Genomic DNA, 20,494 nt, shown 5'->3' on the forward strand with positions numbered 1-20,494 from the left:
AATTACCTGTATGTGACCATATCTAGCTTATTTCTCTCAGTAAGGTCAATAACGTCATGAGAGGGTTGGTTTGTGACGTGTCTGTGATTTCAGCCTCTACGCTTCTGTAACAATCAGGCTCTGGAATGAGGAGTTTGTGACGCAGTTTTGCTACTAGATGTCAGAAATGAGCTCCTACACAGAGCTTCATGACATGACAATTGGAAGGACAGAGAATATACACAATGGGGCTGAAACTGAGAACATATAGCAGGGTACATATGTTTGTGATCTTCTGATAGAGACAGAGTTACAACCACAATGGGTGAAAAAGATGAGACTCAAAGAGCATATTCATATGTAGCAGTAAGAGAACAAAGATCAATGGACTGGTAACCACTGATCCTCCCAAGGTGATGGGTCAAATGCAGAGGAAACAATTAATTTTAACATTGTAACCAAAAATGACAAATTGTAAAATTGTGACATATGACAAATAAAAATGTGCCTTATCTTATCAGACACAAGGAAACAAATATAAGTTACGATAGTATTGCTAATAAGGAATCGTCTTTTGACATCACTATAGCTGCTTAACTTGCGTACTAAATATCTAGCAATTTGCTTTCACCAGCAACATGCATCAATATCATTCAAATGATCCGGACAAAAATTGTTTGGTCTGCTATTTTATTGCAATATCAACTTGGAATGCACTCCCACCTGTTGCCAGTAGGTGGCAGTGAATGCACTGTATATGGAGACGCCAATCCCCATGAAAACGTTATAAAAAGACGAAGAAGTGTTTCCGGTTAAAACTCAGAGGGGCTGAATTTAGCAGTGGTCGTAGGTTTTGTAAATGCTTTATTTTATATTGTAACTTTAGCCATGACGAATTTGGAGATGTTGCGAGTATTAGTGAATGAGCGACTAACAGCGGCTGCAGACGAAATATTTGGACTTTTTGCGCAAACTGTAGGAGAGTATGAAGATCAGCTGTATCGTTTGAAGCAAGAGAACGAGCGGCAGAGCAAACTGCTGCACGTCGTTTTTACACCTGAGGTTCGGTTGAACAGAAAAGGTTGGTAGCAGCTTAACGCCGCCAACATTGTTATTATTCAGTTATTCAGGCGGCGGCCAACTGTTCAGATTGTGACGTTACTTATCAGTAAACAACTACGTGTGTAGCTGCTGAACAAATAGGGGTAACAGCTAATGTTAGCGTCAGCTTGGCCAGAAGACAAGAGTGTAAATAGACAGGACACAGGATATTTTCAAGACCGTTTCATAACTCAAAGCCATTAAAATGCTGTGGTTTTAGGTCCTTTAACAATCAATGAAATTAGATACACGGTATAGTTAAAGCTTGTGTTCATTTTATATTATAAAACGTATGTTTTGCTTGTAAAAATGTATTGTGTGTGTGCATTTATTGTTTTTGTTATCGACATCTGTAGATGCTGAGTTGGACGAGAATCCCCAACGTATTAAGGAAGAAAAAGAACAACCGTCGAGCAGCTGGGAGGGAGGACTGTTTAATTCAGTTGATGCTGAGAAGAGTGAGGATGTGAAAAAGGAGGAAGCTCACTCCTCCCTACTTTATCAGGGACAACCTGAGGAAGAGTCTCCAGCTAACTGCTTAGCGGAGGCAAGGATGGTTGAGGACCTTGAAGGATCAGAAACAGTCTGTAACTCTGATCCAGACAGTTTATTACAAACGACTAACAATACTGTTGTCATTTGTGAACAAGCAGACAGCAGTTACTTTGACTGTAATGGGATCAGAGAAACTCAGGCAGAGTTAAAACTACTGAATAGCACAGGAGTTTCCGTATTTGAAAACGAACGTAATGCTGACATAGAGCGTGTTATCTGCGCTGAGTGTGGAAAAACATTTGATGTAGTGCAAAACTACATGCAAAATCCTTCTGGAAAATTTGTTTGCGCCGTTTGTTTCCAAGAATCTACAGAGAGTTCACATTTTTTCATAGAAAAAGAAACTTATGCAGGAACAAAAATCTTCATATGTGCAGTCTGCAAAAAGCAGTTTAACACAAAATCATATACAATGAGACATATTAGAATTCACATGGGAGAAAGACCATTCAGCTGCTCTGTTTGTCATAAACAGTTCACGCATCGTTCACTCCTGATCGGACACTTGAGAGTCCACACAGGAGAAAAGCCCTACACCTGTTCTGTGTGTAACACAAGTTTCTCTCTGAGTTATAGCTTGACAAAGCACATGAGGATACATACAGGAGAGAAACCGTTTGGCTGCACAGTTTGCGGTAAACGATTTACACAAAAAGGACATCTGACACAACACATGCCCCTCCACACGGGAGAGAGGTTATACAGTTGCCATGTTTGTGGTAAAAGTTTCAGTAGACAGTCTGGTGTGAAAAAGCACAAGTGTGTAGAAATAAATGGATAGCTGCATTTGGAGAAGCTTAGTGAATCCTTAGCTTTTTAAGGCTAAACGTAAGTGAAGCTATTCAAGTTACATTTAGAGATGTTCACATGTTAATGTAACACCAATATGAAAATGGGGTGGCAGGGGCTCAAGAGGTAGAGCTGCTGGGCGCCAACCATAGGGTTGATGGTTCAATTCCTAGCTTCCCAAGTCATGTGTTAAGTGTCCCTAGGCAAGACACTGAACCCCAAGTTCATTATGTTTGTGTTACTGATATCTGTATGTCAGACTTCACAGAATACTATATACCCTAATAACCTGTGGCATGATGATTTCGGACACTGTACTGGGTTTAGGTGCATTTGTACTACTGTTACTTTAAAATTAAATCAAGTATTAATTGAAATTATTTACCAAATCTTGTTTATTTGCATTTTTCATTCGTGTTACAAACCTATTGTGAATAAAAACATGTTTAAACAGTAGGTCAGACTTTTAAACATGTTAAGACCCTATATCAAAATACTGAAATTCATCATACACACTTTAAGAGACTAAAAAAACACAACAATGTGGTGTTTTACTAAAAGTTGTTTCATTAGTATGTAGTGTATGCAGTGGATGCTGCTCTAAGATACAAGAGGAATTTTATTAGAATTAAAAATTAGAATTAAAAAAATATTTAGTGGGACAAAAAACAAACAAATGGATCCCATAACTGTGTCCAGATCGTATGGTTAATAACTGTTATTAACTATTACCTACACTATTTCAGATGTTATATTTATTTGCGATTAGCTTTGACTGCACCTGAGCTACTAACTGCTGCCTCCAGAATGAGCTGTCTTGCGCCGTCGTTCTGCTTTATGTGCTTTCATATGTAAGAGAAAATACGCGTTCTTTTCGAATGTCTGACCACAAACAGAACACCGAAAGAGTTTTTCTTCCAGCTTTTTTGTCCTGTCTTTCTTTAGAGATGTGCTGCGATTACTTTTCCTAGATGCTGGGCTGTTTAACTTTGTTTGGGCGCTAGAGGGTTCGCTCAAGTTTGCAGCCAAACATAATTTTGATTGAGTTAAAGGTGCCTTCTGCGAGCGTGTTTTATTCCCTACCTGCTGCTTGAGTTGATCACTCTCACTATGAATAGACAAACTCAACGATGTTTGACAAGAGGACTTGGAAGGACTTTCAGGAACCTCTGCAGGTTCTACAGTTGTTAGACCTGACGGACGTTTCCCGCTGCAATGCCGATCTTCATCGTCACTATCTTCTGTCTCTGGTTCAGATGAGTCTGGCTCTAGATCTGTAACTGCTTTTAAATCCAACTTGTTTGGTTCTGATCCAAGATCGTTTTTTAAACTGGACTGATATGCAGGTGTTCTATTCCAAATATCATCATCACTGTCTTCAGTATCATACTCAGAAGAGTTTGAGGTCTTCCCACTACCTGACCCCAAAGCTGCTGTATCACAGTTTTCTCCATCAACCTCCATCTGTTGAGCTGAGCTGCTGCTGCTGCTTGGACACTCTGAATTGATGTTTTCTTCAGCCCCCTTCACATATCCACTCAGGGTGCCACGTGTCTCCTGGTCCTCGTTACAGTGTGGAGGTCTTGGGGTTTTGTCTTTCCGAATGGATCTTTGCTCTTGCTGCTTAGAAAAAGATTGGTTTGTAGTTGTTGCCTGTTGGATGTCTGCAGGAAACAATGAAATCAAATAGAAAAGTAATCACAGTTTGTCAGTATCACTTTTGTTAAAATTCATCATACACAAGTTATTGTCAAATGTCTCAAAGAAAAAACACAGTTTATGTAGTACATACTGAACAAATGTTAGACTGTTACAAATAATTACTACCATTCCTATTGCTTTAAGCTATAAGATGGGCCTATGGAAACTTAAAACACATCCATAGAACTGTTGTGGAAGCATTTATACTAAGTGAATAAACAAGAAGTCAGAAATATCTCATTACAGACTTTAAAATTTTAAGGAGAAAAGTAGAATATTATAATGTGTGGATGATGGTGTAAGATACTAGAGAACGCATTTAGAGGCTGCAATGGATCAGAGATATTCTGCTTGCACAGAGGTCAGCCAATAGAGCATTGAGACGTGTTGTGTTTATCGTTTTACAAATTTCCACTCTTGCAAATGATGGGCGGCCCCTGTAAACAACCTTACTACTACACTCTCCCATAATTTGTTCACAACCAATAAAAGAATATTTGTACCAGTTAAAATGAATGGATAATTCGGTTGTTCAACACATTGTTCCTCCAAAATGCTCCCAGGGTCCTCCATTTCCTTTTTAATGTAAAGGGGCTCCCCGGCTTTCTGGTCCAAAATGAACCTCTTCTGTTGCTGCTCTTGTTTAATTGCCAACACACTCTCAGTCTCTGCAGAGGACAAGACAAAAACAGACATAATCATGTGTCTCCATCTCATCTCCTGTGCATTACAGTTAAGCACAAACTAAACCATTTTGCTGCCATTGTGTATTACACATGATATTCTGCAAAAGGCTGAGGAGTGCTCGGTCTTCAAAGATAGAACCTTGTAGGTTATACCAAAATCTGTCTTATGGGGTAGCTTTAAAACCAGATTCATGAGAGTGTGTTGCGACATTTTGTACAGTAGCAGAAAACAATCCATCGGCATACAGAACGTTTGTCTTTGAGCAACACAATAATATACCTGGTACCAGAGGTATCACCTAAATAGCAACACATCATAAAAACTGGTTTGGACATCGTACAAGAAAATGCCCAGAGGAGACACACGAGTCCCTTATAGAGTATACAGAAGAAACAATATAGATAATATAATTTTGCCGAACTTGATTTTAAAATTGTCCAAAACAACATTGGACCCATGTGGACATAGGTGACACTGTGTGTGTTGATTTTTGATTTTTTTTTGTTTTGTTTGTTTTGTTGTTTTTGTTTGGTTTGTTTAAATAAACGATTGCACACACAGTTCATTTAGTGTGCTGAATGGCTAGTAATGACCCGCCGAAAACAGTTCCTCTTACAGAACAAAGTAACAGTAAGTTAATAAAGTGTGGTTTATTAAATATCAGATCTCTCATATAAATCCTTGTTAATACATGACTTGATAAGTGAACATCACATAGATCTGTTCTGTCTCACTGAAACCTGGCTGCAGCAGGATGAATATGTTACTTTAAATGAGTCGACTCCAAAAAGTCACATCAACTATCATGTTCCAAGAAGTACAGGTAGTCAAAATCATAGACATATTGAGTCAGATAGCCACCCTGGATGGCATAACATTAGCTTCAGATTCTACTGTGAGGAACCTGTTATTTTAGACCAGGATCTCTCTTTTACATCATAAATTATCATAATCATCAATCATAAATTAAAAAAATCCCCAGAACCGCCTACTTTCACCTAAAAATATAGCTAAAATCAGAAGCATCCTCTCTCAGAGTGATGCAGAGACACTGATCCATGCATCCCTGTGTGTCAGCTTCTCGAACCTGACACACTCTCCACCTTTAAAACCTTCCTTTTTGATAAAGCTTATAGTTAGAGATGGTTCAAGTCACTGGCAATGATTGTTAGTCACAGGAACCATCTCTTAGTTAAGCTGCAATAGACAGACTGCTGGGGGACTTAGTTTTTCTCAGTCGCTTTAGTACAATTCTCAGTTCAGAATGAAATTCTCAAAACTATTTGTTCAATCTCCACATCATGATGTCACATGTGCACATCATATAAGCAGTTTCTCACTTCTTTGAACAAGTTGCAAATGCTTTGGTAGATCCATTCAAATGATTAAGTACAATTCCGAAGTCTTTGCTACATTATCAATTGTTTATGTCAAGTTGATCAAAATGTATTATATAGTTCACTGTGCAATAGTCTTACTTCTCAAAACGTCAAGTCAGTAGTTCATCGTATAAGTCTAAATCTGCAAAATGGTTGACCAAGTTGTCATAATGTGACAAACATATTTCTATACATTTCCATTGTACGTTTTTTTCTAAATCTGTCCTGATTTGGTAAATTGCTCTCAGGTGACTTGACTTTCTCTAACAAAGGTGCATCTCATTAACCATCAACTGGCAAGTATATATATGGCTGGAGCACAACACAATGTTCTATGTCTGACAATGGTGTGCTTACGCATATTCCCATAATTGGTCCATACAACACAGAGCATCTTATCACCTTTGTAGAAACTCTCTACAGAGATCTCATCCCTGAAGAAGAGAGGGGTCAGAGTGGAGATCACCTACCAAAGTATGGGATAGTTTGGGACATCATCAGGCATCAGGATGGAAAGTTTTTGATCACCAGCCACATAAACAAATGACCCTCCTGGCTCCATTGTCCAGTCTCTTGCAATCAAACAAAAAGGTGTAACTTACATTTTACAGTAATTTTCATCCAAACCTTAGCCATAGTTTATTTTAGAACATCCCTCCAAAGTACACAGTAATTTTGACAACATGACTAAGTAATTTGACTGGCTTGTTTGTAGACAATGACACAAGGACGCCACTGACACGTTCAATGACATAAAAACTTAGTTTTGAGAGATGAACTAAAGATTTTGAGCAAGTTACAGGCTTTTGCAAGAAATCCATAGTGTTTTGCTGTTTGTACAAATTGTTTTGAGAAATGCACACACGTATTTGCAAACTTCAACTCTGATCTGAGAATTGTACTAAAGCGACTGCGAAAAACTGTCATTTATACACTGAGCTCCTGTTTCCTTCTACCTCTCCTATCCAACAACGTTCTATTATTGTTCCATCTAACCTTGTCTCTTTCGCTCCAGCAGTTGTGCTTTCTTCCTCGTTAGAGTTTTTTCTCTCCACTATTGCTGTCAAATTGTAATAATAATTAAAGGCTTTCTGTATGTGGGATTTGTTGGGTCTAGTTGTCTGCACACCTGTATAGTGCTGTGTTGTGCTAATTCAACGTGACTTTATTTGTGATGCTGCATTTTCAATCTATATGATGCTTTATTGTGCTGTTTATAGACGCAGTTTCCCCACTTTTACAGATTTTCTTATACATATAAAAAACATTTAAATTGTTTACGTTCTTAACACTCTTTTCGCGACTTTTGCGCTTGGCTCCAGGCAGCACTCACCTCCGTGGCGCAACCGTCCTCCGTCACTTAAAGCAGGCGACGGGACCTGCGGTCGCTCCTGTTGCGGCCATGCCACGTTGGAACGGGGGCGGGTTTCCTCCAACTCCGCTATCGTAATTAGAAACAGGCCGCAGATCTCTTCCACCACCGCCGTCAGACGGTCGTTTAACAAGCCCCTCAGCGTCTCCACTTTCATTTTCAAACAAGCAGAGTGTTCCATCTCACGGGCGATAATAAAAGTTGTTACACAGAGGTGACTCCGAAACTAGGCTGTTGCTTTAGTACCGCTACGCTGCCGCCCAACAGAATTCTCGGCATAAAATCGGGATAATGTTATTAGAAAAACGACGTAAAAGCCGTGCAACAACGTGTGGGGAACTAAACGGCCCGTGGCCTTCGCCAAGTATTCGCGACACTAGCTCCTTCTTTTGTTTGGATTTTTTGGCGGTTGCTTCTTCTTCTTTTCTTCCATGGGCTTAATGGCGGTTGGCTTCACTTCATATGGTGCACGTGCCGCCACCTACCGACTGGAATGGAAAAGGCAGGGAAGAGAAAAGATTGCTTCACAAGATGGCTTTACATGTCCAGATTTAGTCTATATGATTCAAAGGGAAGGAATAAAAAGCTGCCGGTCTTCAAAAATGTGATCCTAGAAACAATTAAACACTTTCTACTGTGTAGTCGTGTGTAGTGTCATCCCAGCTGTCAGGACACTAACCTCACCGTCCTATAGTAATCTCCAATGAACTGCATATCTGGACTGTGGATAGAAAAACCTACACAGAACAGTACCTACTTTTTGTGAGGCAACAGTACAAACCACTACACCTTCCAAGATGTGAGGGAACCGTTTCAAAATAGGATCTGATAAGCAAGTCAAAATGGTTAAGGGAAACATAAATGGCACCTATTATTTTTTTAGTCATTTCTGTTGCATGTTTACACGTTTATTGAAAGAATGCTTTTTTTAGTTGGTAGTATTACAGATAAGACTACAGCCAAGAAGCTACAATACTGTAAATATACATCTTTTATGTATTTTAGATACATGGGAATTAACAATTGTGTAACTATTGTATACATTAAATGTATATACATACACTAATTAATTAATTGTATTACAATCATTATTGTTGATGTTGTTGTGATGCTTGTGTATTAAAGTTTTTATTGTGTAACTGTAATGGGCTGAATTAGACCAGCAATTGTGACATGCCATACATTCTTTTTTTTCGAATATGATTGATTATTTTATTATTGATTATTTTTATTATTTTATAATATATAAACATATTTTACAGTATTTTTAAACAGCTGTTTTGCACAAGCACTAACGTATTTTTGATGTAAAAAAGATCGTGTTGGTATCACTTCTGTAGGCTGTAAGGTGAATAGAGCCGTACATAATGGACAGAGAATGGAGGGAGGGTTGACAGGGAGTCAGAGAGGAAGGAAGAGAGCGAGAGAGAGAAAGAGAGAGAGTAATAGAGACCGGTGTCGCTCACGTCTGTCACGAGTCGGTCCAGCAGCCTGTTGAGGTGGTTGCGTCTGTTCGGTTCCTGAAACAGTTTTTTACTGCAGCCTGTGTTTGGATTCGGATCGTCTCCGTCCGCAGCGTCATGCCTCCACCACCGACGTGTGGATGTACAGCGAGCGCAGGTTGGTGTTTGCCCCGGCGGCGGAGCCACACGGCCGATTTATCACGTCTCCGTCACAGCCTGGCCGCCGCCTCCTGCTGACGGCACAGACACCGACGAGAGGTAACAGAACAGAGAGCGACCCTGAGGCCCAGGAGAAGAAGCATCAGGGATGGAGCATGGAGGGATGTGGTGGAAATGAGCCGGGGATGGAGGATAGATACAGGAGATAAATGGATGGATGGATGGATGGATGGATGGATGGATGGATAGATAGATAGATAGATAGATAGATAGATAGATAGATAGATAGATAGATAGATAGATAGATAGATAGATAGATAGATAGATAGATAGACTCACTTCATAAGTGGAGCTAATTGTAGTAAAGGCACATTTATGACTAGTTCTATGTGTTCTGTTGTTCATTTTTTTCACACACAAAAAATAAAAGTACTGTATGCAAGAGCCATATTTTAACATCACACCTTCATAAATGGAAACTTTCAGATTCCATTGATGGTGGGCTCGTTAATTGCTGCAGTGTTAGTAATTATTTTTTAGACTTTAGCACTGCTTAACTTATTAAAGTTAATACTATTAGAGCGTAGAACATTTTTGTTCAAATTATTGTTAAAATATGGCTCTTGCATACAGTACTTTCATTCTTTTCTGTGTGAGAAAAAAGAACAACAAAACACACAGGGATCTTATTTGTGTCTTTGTCCCACTGTGTGGCAGACAGCGCGGTGTGCTCCTCATGCGTCTGTCCAGCCACCATGCAGTGCTCCTGGAAATCCATGGTGCTGCTAGCATTAGCCTCCATAGCGATACAGTACACGGCCATGCGCACATTCTCCACCAAGCCTCTGAGCCTGCTGTGCTCCATGGGCCTGGCCACCGCACGCTACTCCGTCAACTGCAGCATCGACCTGACACGAGCCAGCCAGCGGGCGCCGGGGGGCTCGGACCGAGGGTTGGACAAAATGGCCTCCCGCCCTCCCGCCTCGCCACCCTCCTCCCTCCTGGCCCACAACGCCAGCAGGAGAACCCACATCCTGATTCTGGCCACCACGCGCAGTGGCTCCTCCTTCGTAGGTCAACTCTTCAATCAGCATCCAGAGGTCAGAGTCTAACATGGTTTCAAATCTTCAGCACATTTTCTTTACAGTTATGTTAATTAAAAAGCTCATTTTTGCTCATTGTGACTGTTTTTTGTGCATTTCCAGGTGTTCTACCTCTTTGAGCCTCTCTACCACGTGCAGCTGGCGCTGCTGCCTCGACCGGCCCAGAGTCGCAGCGTGGTTGAGAGGAGGGTGATGCTGGGAGCAGCCAGAGACCTGCTGAGGTCTCTGTACCACTGTCACCTCAACAGCCTGGAGAGCTACATACGACCCCGTCCGGCCAACCACTCCACCGACAAGCTGTTCAGGCGCGGGGCAAGTAAGGCGCGCGTGTCTGCACTGTGACCACAATGACCCCAGAGGAATATCTTCTGTACGTTACACCGTGTTGTACTGTTTGTTGCTTGTGTTTAGGCCAGTCTCTGTGCTCCCCCCCTGTATGTGAGGCTCCTTTAGGCCCAGAAGAGCAGAGTCTGGTGCTGTCCGACGAAGGGGAGTGTGTGAGGAGGTGTGGGCCGCTCAATGTCCTGCTGGCGGTCGACGCCTGCAGAGCGAAGCGCCACACGGCCATCAAAACAGTGCGGGTCCCCCAAATCAGCGATCTGAGAGTGTTGATCGAGGACCCGAAACTCAACCTGAAGGTAACAATGAGGCTTAAAAACGTTTAGTGCTGTCACTAGACTCATGTTATTGAGAGATCCGTCTGTTCTCTGTGATTCATATTACTGAATAATTACATTTCTATATTTAATTAAAATGTGTTGTCTGTAAATAAGATGAGGGAATGCAGTCACTGTCTATGTTGGTTTCTTCTTTATCCTCTGGCTGCTAAGATTTTTCTACCACACCACAATAGATGTGTAATTTGTATTTTTCAATCCCAGTCTAATGAAAGATATTTCAAAATGCCACAGCATGTCTGCAACCAAATTTTAATAATTATATATATAGAAAACATTGTGTAACACATTATAGTAAAGTATTCACTTTTTTTCTTATTTACTGTATTTATTTGAGCATTTTCACTCTCAGTTGCAATTTGCCTTTTTTTCATTTGCTCTTTTATCTTTTATACTAATGACCTATTTGCATCCATACATTTGCAGTTTTGGTTTGATGAGATGTAACAAACTCCAAATTGTTATTCATTTGATTAATTATTTGTTTTCATGGCACTACATTTTAATCCAAAGCCTCCACTATCAAATATAGGTTAGGTGTGGGGTTAGCCTATAGTAGTTAGCCCAGCACATACTGTATACTGACTATTATTATCACTGCAACTGCAGTGGGATTAGTCATTGTATCGACTGGTCAGTTGGAGGCTGCGTTTACACTAGGGATGAAAGTTTGGAGAAGAAATCAGTACAGTTCTAAATGTGTAACGACAACTGCTGCAGCCGTTCAGAGATGATCCGAACACATGCACAGACATGTGGACACGCACTGCAGCGCTGCCAATACGGGCTCAATGTCTGATGTGATGGACAGGATTATGTAAGGAGCATCGACTGGACTGACCTGACAGGCATCATGTACACGTCATGTATATAAACACCGACACAATGAGCCTTCCATGGACTAAAATATAGAATGCCTTTATTAGTCCCACAGCGGGGAAAATAATATGCAAAAAAAAACACGATAATATTAGCATCATTAGCGCGATTACTGAGCATAAATGAAATGATACAAATGATGTTTTCATTTTTAAACTGCTGCTAAGATTGAATTTAAAACCAATCATTTTTGTCAGTTTTGTCTTTTTATAAATGTTTTCATGTTTGACCAGGCTTTTAATCCATTTACGTATCACCAGGTGGTGCAGCTCGTTCGAGACCCTCGAGGGATCCTTGCGTCGCGCATCGAGACTTTTCGAGACACCTACCGTCTGTGGCGTTTGTGGCGATCGACTGGACACCGGCCCCACAACCTGGATCTAGGACAGATCAACACAGTGTGTGAAGACTTCCTGAGGTCTGTTTCCACAGGCCTGGCCAGACCTGCCTGGCTCAGAGGAAGGTACATGATTCTCAGGTGAGAAGAACGGCCATCTAACCATTGTTGAGTCAGAAGACTGTTAGATAATTGTTGGGTGAAATGAAAACAGAATCATGGAACCTGAAAAATTCCAATTTGGGAAACTAACGCTTGACCCTGTGTCTATTTCTCACTAAGACTATGTAACAGTCAGAAACTGTATTTTCCCTGCCTTGGTCAGGTATGAAGACTTGGCCAGGTTTCCTCTGCAGAAGACCAGGGAGCTCTACAGCTTCCTTGGGCTGGTTCTGGATCATAACGTGGAGGAGTGGATCATCAACAACACCCGCGGCAGCACGGATCAAACGTCTCGACAGAAGTTCACCACAGCCCGGGACTCGGCTGCTAATGCAGAGAACTGGAGGACGAAGCTGTCCTTGGACATGGTGGTTTACACACAGACTGCCTGCCAACCGCTGCTTGAGCTCCTCGGGTACAAGACCGTGTTCCATCCCAGAGAGCTGCGGAATCTGTCGCACTCCTTGGTCGAGGACAGGACGTTCCTCCCAATGTTGTGATCGCCACGAATACCGTTACGAGTTACTCCCACATTTTTTAAATAAGCGACTGAAGTACAGTATTTTAAGGACAAGTAGAAATAATGTAGTGAAATCCATTCATGACGCCCCAACTTTCATTGGACCAGAGGCAGAGAACACGCTGGACAGGCTTCCAGTCACCTTTGAGTAATATAGAAATCTACTGTGTCTGAGATGAAGTCAGCCTGGTTAGAAGCTCCTATAAAATCTCTCATCCTGTGCTCTCTGACCATTCGGGTTCTTTAGTCATAGACCTGTCACAAACAGTGGGGTTTTCACAATGCATTACAGGAAATGAGACTGAACAGCTGCTAATGTTTGTTTGAAGGTTTGCTTGACAGTTTATCATCCTCACCTAACGTATTTCAAGAAATGAAGTTTTGACGTTTTATGCCGTATTGCCATAAATAACAAGCAAACGTGTTATGATAAAAATGTCACTAAATCAGACATTAAAACATCCTCATGAGGAGACTTCAAGACAGAGCTAACCACTCGGCTCCCAAACTAAGACCCTCCAGCGTTAGTTTGGTTTCATAAAGTTTGAAACTTTGAAAAAAGTATTGAAAAAGTCTATTTCACTACTGCTATTGTGTAAGTTCCTATTACAGAAAACAATTAAATTCATGGGTTTCAGGAGCAGAAGGATTTAATTTAGTTTAAGTCATTTGCAAATAAAGTGCATTCAACCAAGAGAATAAATTCAGAATGTGGTCCCTCCTACCATGAACAAGCTGAATTTCTTCCATGAAGCACCATTGTTGGCTAATATCATCATTGGCAACCACAGCATCTCCACCAACAGCGCTGCAACCGATTCTTTCCTCCGGAGGAAAAAATAGTCAGTTTATATCCTGAGTAAGGCCTCGCTGCATAAAACGGCCAGACTGCACCCTCTGCTGTTCAAAAAAAAAGTCTGACCCCATCCTATACCCAGGATTCCTTGACAGGATATTCTTCCACCCGATTAAAAAAGGCTTTAAACACGTTGAATCTATATTGTGGTCTGCATCTCAGACTGCTCTTCAGACAATGTATAAACAGTAGCTATTTGAGCTTCTTGCCAGGTAACTGGAGGTCCCACCAACCCTGAAGATACTGAAGCTCGCCTCTGGCAGACGTGACTTTACTCAACCTCCCAGAAACACCAGAACTACAATGAAAATGACAAAATCATATGGCGCATTTAGTCGTCTGTCCATGTAGCTTTGAGTTCAGTGAAAAACTTCATCCAGGGCGTGTCTGGAGGTTGAGTTGCTGCGTACGTACAGTATCACGTGCAGGAAGAAAGTCCTGATCAAAGCTGATGGTGACTCAGCTTCCACAAATGTACCATTAAGACAGCCATCATTTACATAGAAGCCTGGGACCTAATAAAGTAATATTTTGCTTATGTGTTTGTGTTAAGTAATATGTATTTTGATATAGATTCCCAGTCATCCAGGTGAGGCTGGATTTCTTTGTTCTGATCCAGATGCTATGACTCAGCATCCACAGTTAGTCACAGTCAGCCATTTGTCAGTCACCACAAATGAGTGATCTGAGGATACTGTTTATGAATAAAACAGGTTCAATCAAAACGGAGAGAAAACACTTGTTTTAATTTTGCAGAATACAGCCTCATCCTCTTTGCAAAAATAATTCTGTTTTACACAAAACTACTCGGTCTGAAACCTGCCACAGTAACAGAATATTGGGGTTTAAAACTCAAAAGGTAGCAGGAATAAAGACAGAAGAAATTCAGCTCAAAGCAACATGAAAGGACAGAGCAGGATGTGTGATTACTGTCCATCAAGCAAAGGCCTTTTTTTGTTTTACTTGCTCAACATTGTTGCTTTATCAGGAACCATTGCAATAATGGCAGATTCCAGGCAAATCGTAACGGACAGCTGAGCGACCTACATGTGCGTTTGTCGGTTATATCTAACCTTTCTCAGGTTCACACAGCTGGGGCCCAGTTCATTGCATGTGCATTTACATATTGCAAACTAAAATTTTAGTGGTAACTTTTTCCAATTCAATTAAGAAACAAACTACTGCTGTGATTTACAAATGTGATTGTTCTCATGTAAGAACCAGCAATCACGAATGTTGTGAAAAAGGCTTTAGACTCAACCAGGTTGACAATAAAGACGTTGTTACACACAGGTCCAAGCGAGTGTTCAATTAAAGGTACTGTACATCGTTTAAATAAATAAATACAAAATATAATTCTACACCTACTCAATCTAAAGACACAAGCTGCTGCCTGGCTTTTTAGCTGACGTCGTGCTACAGTGGTTTGAGGGATGCAAACATTTGGCTTTGGGTGGTGGGGGGTGCAGTTTGCTCTGCGTGTGGATGCACCATGCTGCTGCTGCTGACCTCAGATCAGGTGAGTGACCGTAATCAGCTGCAGCAGCTATAGGGTGATCTTTGTTTTGAATTGGTGCCATAGAAATAAAGTGAACCGAACTATTAACGGATGCATGTACAGATCTGTTGGAGCCGTTTTCTGACACATGAGGATTTTTTGGGCCAATCTGACAGGACGGTTCTGTGGACATTCACGTAGAGTCCTTCACCGTTGTGTGGCCGTTGTACGTTCGATGACGTTCCTCCACAGACAGTGACTGAAATACAGTTCCTTGTGTCTCTGAATGAGTGAACACGCTGCTTGAATCTGAGGAATATTGCTAAAAAATCATTCTAAGCTTTTCATTTCGAGGTATTTTACTCGCTTGCATTACACACACACCTACACACACATGCTGGTGCATCTCACTGAACTGACACATTATCAAAAACTCATTTCTGTAATGCAGTTCATAAAGTAAAACTTGTGAATTATATACAATTTTAATCATAAATCATGTTTAGTTTTGATTTGATGACTGCGACTTTCAGCTAATGAAATCCCTCAAGTCACAGAAATATAACAGACAAGCGTCACTTAAAGTTTTTGATGATATTCTAATCTATTGATTCATCTGATCCACCCATAATGCATTGGCGGCCCCTCACCCTGACACCACAGCTAAACGGATGACTCTAACAAAAACTCCTGCGTCCTCACTGTTAGGAAAATACTTGTTTTGGCTCTCACTATGTAATTAGTACAAGAAATATGCACACATACACACACACACACACACACACACACACACACACACACACACACACACACACACACACACACACACACACACACACGGCCCCACTGTCCATCAGTCAGCTTTGTCCTTCTTCCTTGGTGTGACTTTACTTGCTACGACGGATCCCACTGCTCCGACACCTCCTGTAACCATGGAGACACTCCCTTTGACCAATCCGGAACCGGCGGCAGGCACACTGGTCACAGCTGTTTTGGTGAGCTCAAAACCTTTAGTTCCTACCCACGCGACACCCCCTAAGGTTGCACCCACAACGTTTCGCGTCATGCTGAACAGGCCACCGCCCACTCTCCATATCACTCCTCCATCTGGCCTGGGATCGTCCTTCTCTGTGTCTGAGTGACCAAAACATACACAGACAAATGTTTGGTGATTAACTTTATATGTCCTCCAGATAGTGTTAGCAGACTTAGATTAGCTTCTAGGTGAGACATGACAAGAACCCTAACCTAACATTTTGTTATTAATCACAGTATGTTTTGGGCCCATAACAGTTCACATGCTGCATCTAGAGTGGATTTAGCTGCTCACCTTGTGCATGTTCCTCCTGGAGGTGTAGTGGAGCTACTTCTTGGTCGCTGTCCTCACAGTCGTGGTCGCTATTAGAACTGGCATGACATAGGCTGTCATCCGCCTCCACCTCCTGTTGTGGAGTCAGTACCTGGAAAACAGTGTATAACAACTTATGTTGCTGCACAACATCACAATGAATGGAATGAAAGACATTTAAGAATGAATTTCCCACATTTAGACTGTGGATTTCATAGCAACACACTCTCAGGGAAGTAAATGTTACTTAAGCCAAAGTACATCAACCAGAACATACAGTAAATTGCTTCTATGCTATAGTGTAAGTTTGAAACCGTGTTGGGAACACAAATTACACCACCATGTTACACTACACCACCTACAGGAAGGCACCAATTACAATAAAGATTATCAGTGACACGTGTCTGTGATAAGTTAATGCAAGACAATGATGGCATGTAAGCAGATAAAATGAGGAAAGGTGAGAAAGAAAGAGGAGTTTAGTCTTTAAAGGGTTAAATCTGTAGCAGCCTATGAAATGGTCCAGCACAAACTGAATCACCTCCAACTAGAAGCTTTATGACATTTTATCACAAGACTAGTAGAGAGAGTCTGCTTTGTAAAACTGCATTGGTTCAGGGCCTTGGTAGCTGAAGGCTCCTGAATGCCTCCCATTTAGAAACTCAGAAACATGTATGAACCACCAGTAGAACATTCTATTGGGAACATAAGGAACCACAAGGTCTTTAAGATGAGATGGAGCTTTATAATTAAGTGTTTAGCAGGAAAAGAGAAGAATTTTAAATTCTTTTCCATATTTTATGGGGAGTCAGTAAAAAGAAGCTAATGTAGGAGACATATTATCTTCTGGTCCATCCTTATCTCTGTTAGCATTTTGACTACCAGCTTTATGAGGACATGCTATTAGTAGTATCACAGTGGTCATCAGTTAAGTTGTCCATACTGCATTTGTTTAATCTATTAATGGTGAAAAATATGTGGTTTAACCTGAAGTACTTTTTGATACACCATCTAATTTTCCATGAAGCCAACGTCCTCTGATTCACTGCCTCCTTCTTCTTCAGGCTGCAGCATCATCACCAACACACTCTACCTGTTCATGAGTGGAATGGAGGAATGTGTATCTACATGGCTTGACTTTGTATTAATAAAGCTGAGGTGGAACATTCTGACTTAGTGAGAATAACTTAGGAGAAGGTAAAGGACTGTAGATTATGTCCCTAATTACTAAAGTAATGATTTTTTCACCTAAAACTAAGAAAAATATTTTTAATAGAAAAAGAAGCTATAAAAGGACAGTTCATCACCTGCTACAGTTAGCAGCTGTGTCTGACAGCACAGCAGGGGACGTTGGCGCTCACATAACGGTAACCAGATATCACAGCTGTAAACGCGACCGAGATGATTCGGAGATGATGCGAATATTACACAGTAACAACCACGCGCACACGAACACGCTCGCGCGCAGACAAGCACAGATTTGGGACTTCACGTATTGCAGCTTATACGTGATGTATTTACTGACCAAAAAGAACGGTATGAATAATGGATGAACACAAGAACGGCGCATCTCCGGTTTTTACCCGAATGAATCCAAACGTCGCTCTTACCTTCATTTCAATTTTGTTTTCTCCTCAAATATTTATTAGGTGCGCGTTTTAATCTGTCCTGCTTCTCTTGTTTTGCTGTCAACCTGAAAGCGGAAGTGACGTCTATTGTTTACTGCGCGCTGATCTCGCAATGGCATCGCGCGTCCACACGCTGTCAGCAAAACTGAAAACTACCATTTTATTACTATTAAACATAACCATTATTAAAAATAAATACAGACATCAATTTCATAATATGTTTATTCGCAAACGACAATGACAATAGATAAAACTAGAATTGAATGAAAGACATAAAAACACACAGTCTGTGACTGTGAAGAAAATGCCGTTATTTATTTTAACAATTCTGCAAGACTCGAAATTTCAGGCAGGGATTTCCAGAACAAGTAAGCATCTTTTTAATTTTAAGGTGGTGCAGTAGTTTTTTAAAATTTTCTGAAAGTCTGAATGGATTTACATTCTGAATGGATTTAGCCCCCCCCCTTCCAGTGGCCCTCTTTTCCTGCCCACTAGTTTTTTAGGTTTATTATACGTAAGGTGTGTATTCAACCTAGAGGATAAATGTATGGTCCTTTTTGAGGTATGGAAGCCACAACAAGTGCATATATCAGTGTACGGGGTGACGGCAATACAGTGCAGTACAAAATGCCTGATGATGGTTTGATTTCCACAAGGTTTTTGCATAGGCTGTAAAAGTCAAAGTGTAAATGTACTGTATACATAATAATTTAGACTTAATCCTGACACATCAATTTTCCTTTATCATTAACATTGTTAGAAGCAGGCTGTCGTCATTTTTGGATATATTTAAATAGCAAACCTCTGCTCATATGAGTGTTAGCCAGACTAATATCAGGTTTAGGTTGTTTATTTGTTGCCTCCTTCTGTAATGACAGATCCAAGCGTCCTGCCTGCGTTGCTGGTTACAGTCACTGGTCCAGCCATCATGTCTGCGTTCAGTTACTGGTCCAGCTGTCCTGCTACACTGAATACTAATCTAGCTTAGGGTTGAGTTTTATTTTTTATCATATTCACTGTTGTTTCAAACAGTTATTATGGTAGCGTTTATTTAACATCAGTGATATCATGCGCAGATCTATGGGGTGCTGAATGTAAAAGGAGCACCTATAACTAGTTTTCTCACATTTAACTAAATGACACAACATGCTTTCTCACATTTAGTTAAATGTGCAAAAGTTTAAATGTAAATGTTAAATGTAAATGTTAAATGTTCCCCGAGTGTGAAACTGAATATTCAAGTAGACTCCACCCCTACCCTCAAACAGCGCTCGTATTTACCATTTACTATTTGCATTTAACATTTACATTTAGACTTTTGCACATTGACCTAACATTGATGGACACTTTACCGCTGGTTGCTTTGCAGTTTTCAGGTTTGCACTTTGTACCAAGAGACATGGAAACAGAAATAAAGCATTTTATAAAGCTGGTGAGATTTCTTCTGGAATCGTGATTCTATGATACGATCATTGTATTTATGCAATAATTTTAGGCTTAAAACAACATACCACATTATAGTACTGGCATTTCCGTGCACCCAAACACCCACACATCAACAGAATTGCTTTGTATGATGTGTGTGAACCACCTATTTAAAGTTTTTCTGTTTTATAGAATCCAGCTTTTAGAACAATCAATTCAGGATTATTCACCATAAAGGAAGCAGTGAGTTCAGTGAGAAGTGACACCACTACTACTATACTACTCCTTATTATGCTTCCCATAAGATCACATACGTCCGGTTTCATGAACCATACGCTGGAGACGGGAGCTGTCGCAGTCCACCTCTGTTTCACCTGCTTCTGCTTTAACAACAAAAGGTGTCCAATAACACAACCACCTTCATTGTAACCAGTGTTTGTGAAGGACTCCACTTTCGGAGGTGCTGAAGAGTCAGAGTGGTCTGTCAGTGCATATCAGCTACATCAGGAGTCGCACAAGCAAACCAGACCGAATAAGACGGCATCTCTCACCTCTTTGCACCCAAATTAGGGGGTTTCCACCGTTTCAGTGCCAAAGACTCATGGCCACAGCTGCAGAAAGCAGCACTTTACATTCAGCATTAAATTTGATTTGAAAAAGATTTGTGCTTAAATGTGTGCATACACATTATGGAGTTACTGTCAGCATCTTCTGAAGAACAGATTAATCGAAGCTTTACAGACTAGAGTCAAGAGACGAAGAGCAATCAAGTCAAGGATGTCAAACAAGGTCTGGGGAGAAAGAGCGGAACAATGTCAGTAGAAATAATGACTCATTACTTGAAGTGCATTCAAATAGAATATATACAGTACATCA

General features: G+C 40.8%; 4 protein-coding genes across 7 annotated transcripts; 2 read left to right on the forward strand and 2 right to left on the reverse strand.

Moving 5' to 3' along the window:
- Positions 1-767: 767 nt before the first annotated feature.
- Positions 768-2,804, forward strand: LOC114857171 (zinc finger protein OZF-like). Its single transcript, XM_029153368.3, has 2 exons — positions 768-1,060; positions 1,437-2,804. Exons 1-2 carry the CDS (start codon positions 868-870, stop codon positions 2,414-2,416), a joined length of 1,173 nt encoding a protein of 390 aa, XP_029009201.1. The 5' UTR covers positions 768-867; the 3' UTR covers positions 2,417-2,804.
- Positions 2,796-9,165, reverse strand: LOC114857170 (uncharacterized). 2 transcript variants are annotated; one of them, XM_029153366.3, is made up of 4 exons: positions 9,030-9,165; positions 7,525-8,051; positions 4,629-4,793; positions 2,796-4,088 (listed from the first exon to the last, which is right to left on the reverse strand). In XM_029153366.3, exons 2-4 carry the CDS (start codon positions 7,742-7,744, stop codon positions 3,214-3,216), a joined length of 1,260 nt encoding a protein of 419 aa, XP_029009199.1. In that variant the 5' UTR covers positions 7,745-8,051; positions 9,030-9,165; the 3' UTR covers positions 2,796-3,213. The 2 variants fall into 2 exon arrangements, with proteins under 2 accessions (XP_029009199.1, XP_055365382.1); XM_055509407.1 differs by lacking the exons at positions 4,629-4,793; positions 9,030-9,165 and having other exon boundaries at positions 7,525-8,545.
- On the forward strand, positions 9,054-13,597 carry chst1 (carbohydrate (keratan sulfate Gal-6) sulfotransferase 1). 3 transcript variants are annotated; one of them, XM_029153364.3, is made up of 6 exons: positions 9,054-9,183; positions 9,903-10,285; positions 10,391-10,604; positions 10,700-10,926; positions 12,105-12,322; positions 12,507-13,597. In XM_029153364.3, the coding sequence occupies exons 1-6, from the start codon at positions 9,144-9,146 to the stop codon at positions 12,841-12,843; spliced, it is 1,419 nt and encodes a 472-aa protein (XP_029009197.1). In that variant the 5' UTR covers positions 9,054-9,143; the 3' UTR covers positions 12,844-13,597. The 3 variants fall into 3 exon arrangements, with proteins under 3 accessions (XP_029009197.1, XP_029009195.1, XP_055365381.1); XM_029153362.3 differs by having other exon boundaries at positions 9,150-9,284; XM_055509406.1 differs by having other exon boundaries at positions 9,150-9,284; positions 10,742-10,926.
- Positions 13,598-14,446: 849 nt separating this feature from the next.
- zgc:101566 (Transmembrane protein 263-B-like) lies at positions 14,447-18,310 on the reverse strand. Its single transcript, XM_029153369.3, has 3 exons — positions 18,176-18,310; positions 16,548-16,677; positions 14,447-16,351 (listed from the first exon to the last, which is right to left on the reverse strand). Exons 1-3 carry the CDS (start codon positions 18,179-18,181, stop codon positions 16,071-16,073), a joined length of 417 nt encoding a protein of 138 aa, XP_029009202.1. The 5' UTR covers positions 18,182-18,310; the 3' UTR covers positions 14,447-16,070.
- Positions 18,311-20,494: the final 2,184 nt, after the last annotated feature.

The sequence above is a fragment of the Betta splendens genome, chromosome 6, assembly GCF_900634795.4.
Source record: "Betta splendens chromosome 6, fBetSpl5.4, whole genome shotgun sequence".
Lineage (NCBI taxonomy): Eukaryota > Metazoa > Chordata > Actinopteri > Anabantiformes > Osphronemidae > Betta > Betta splendens.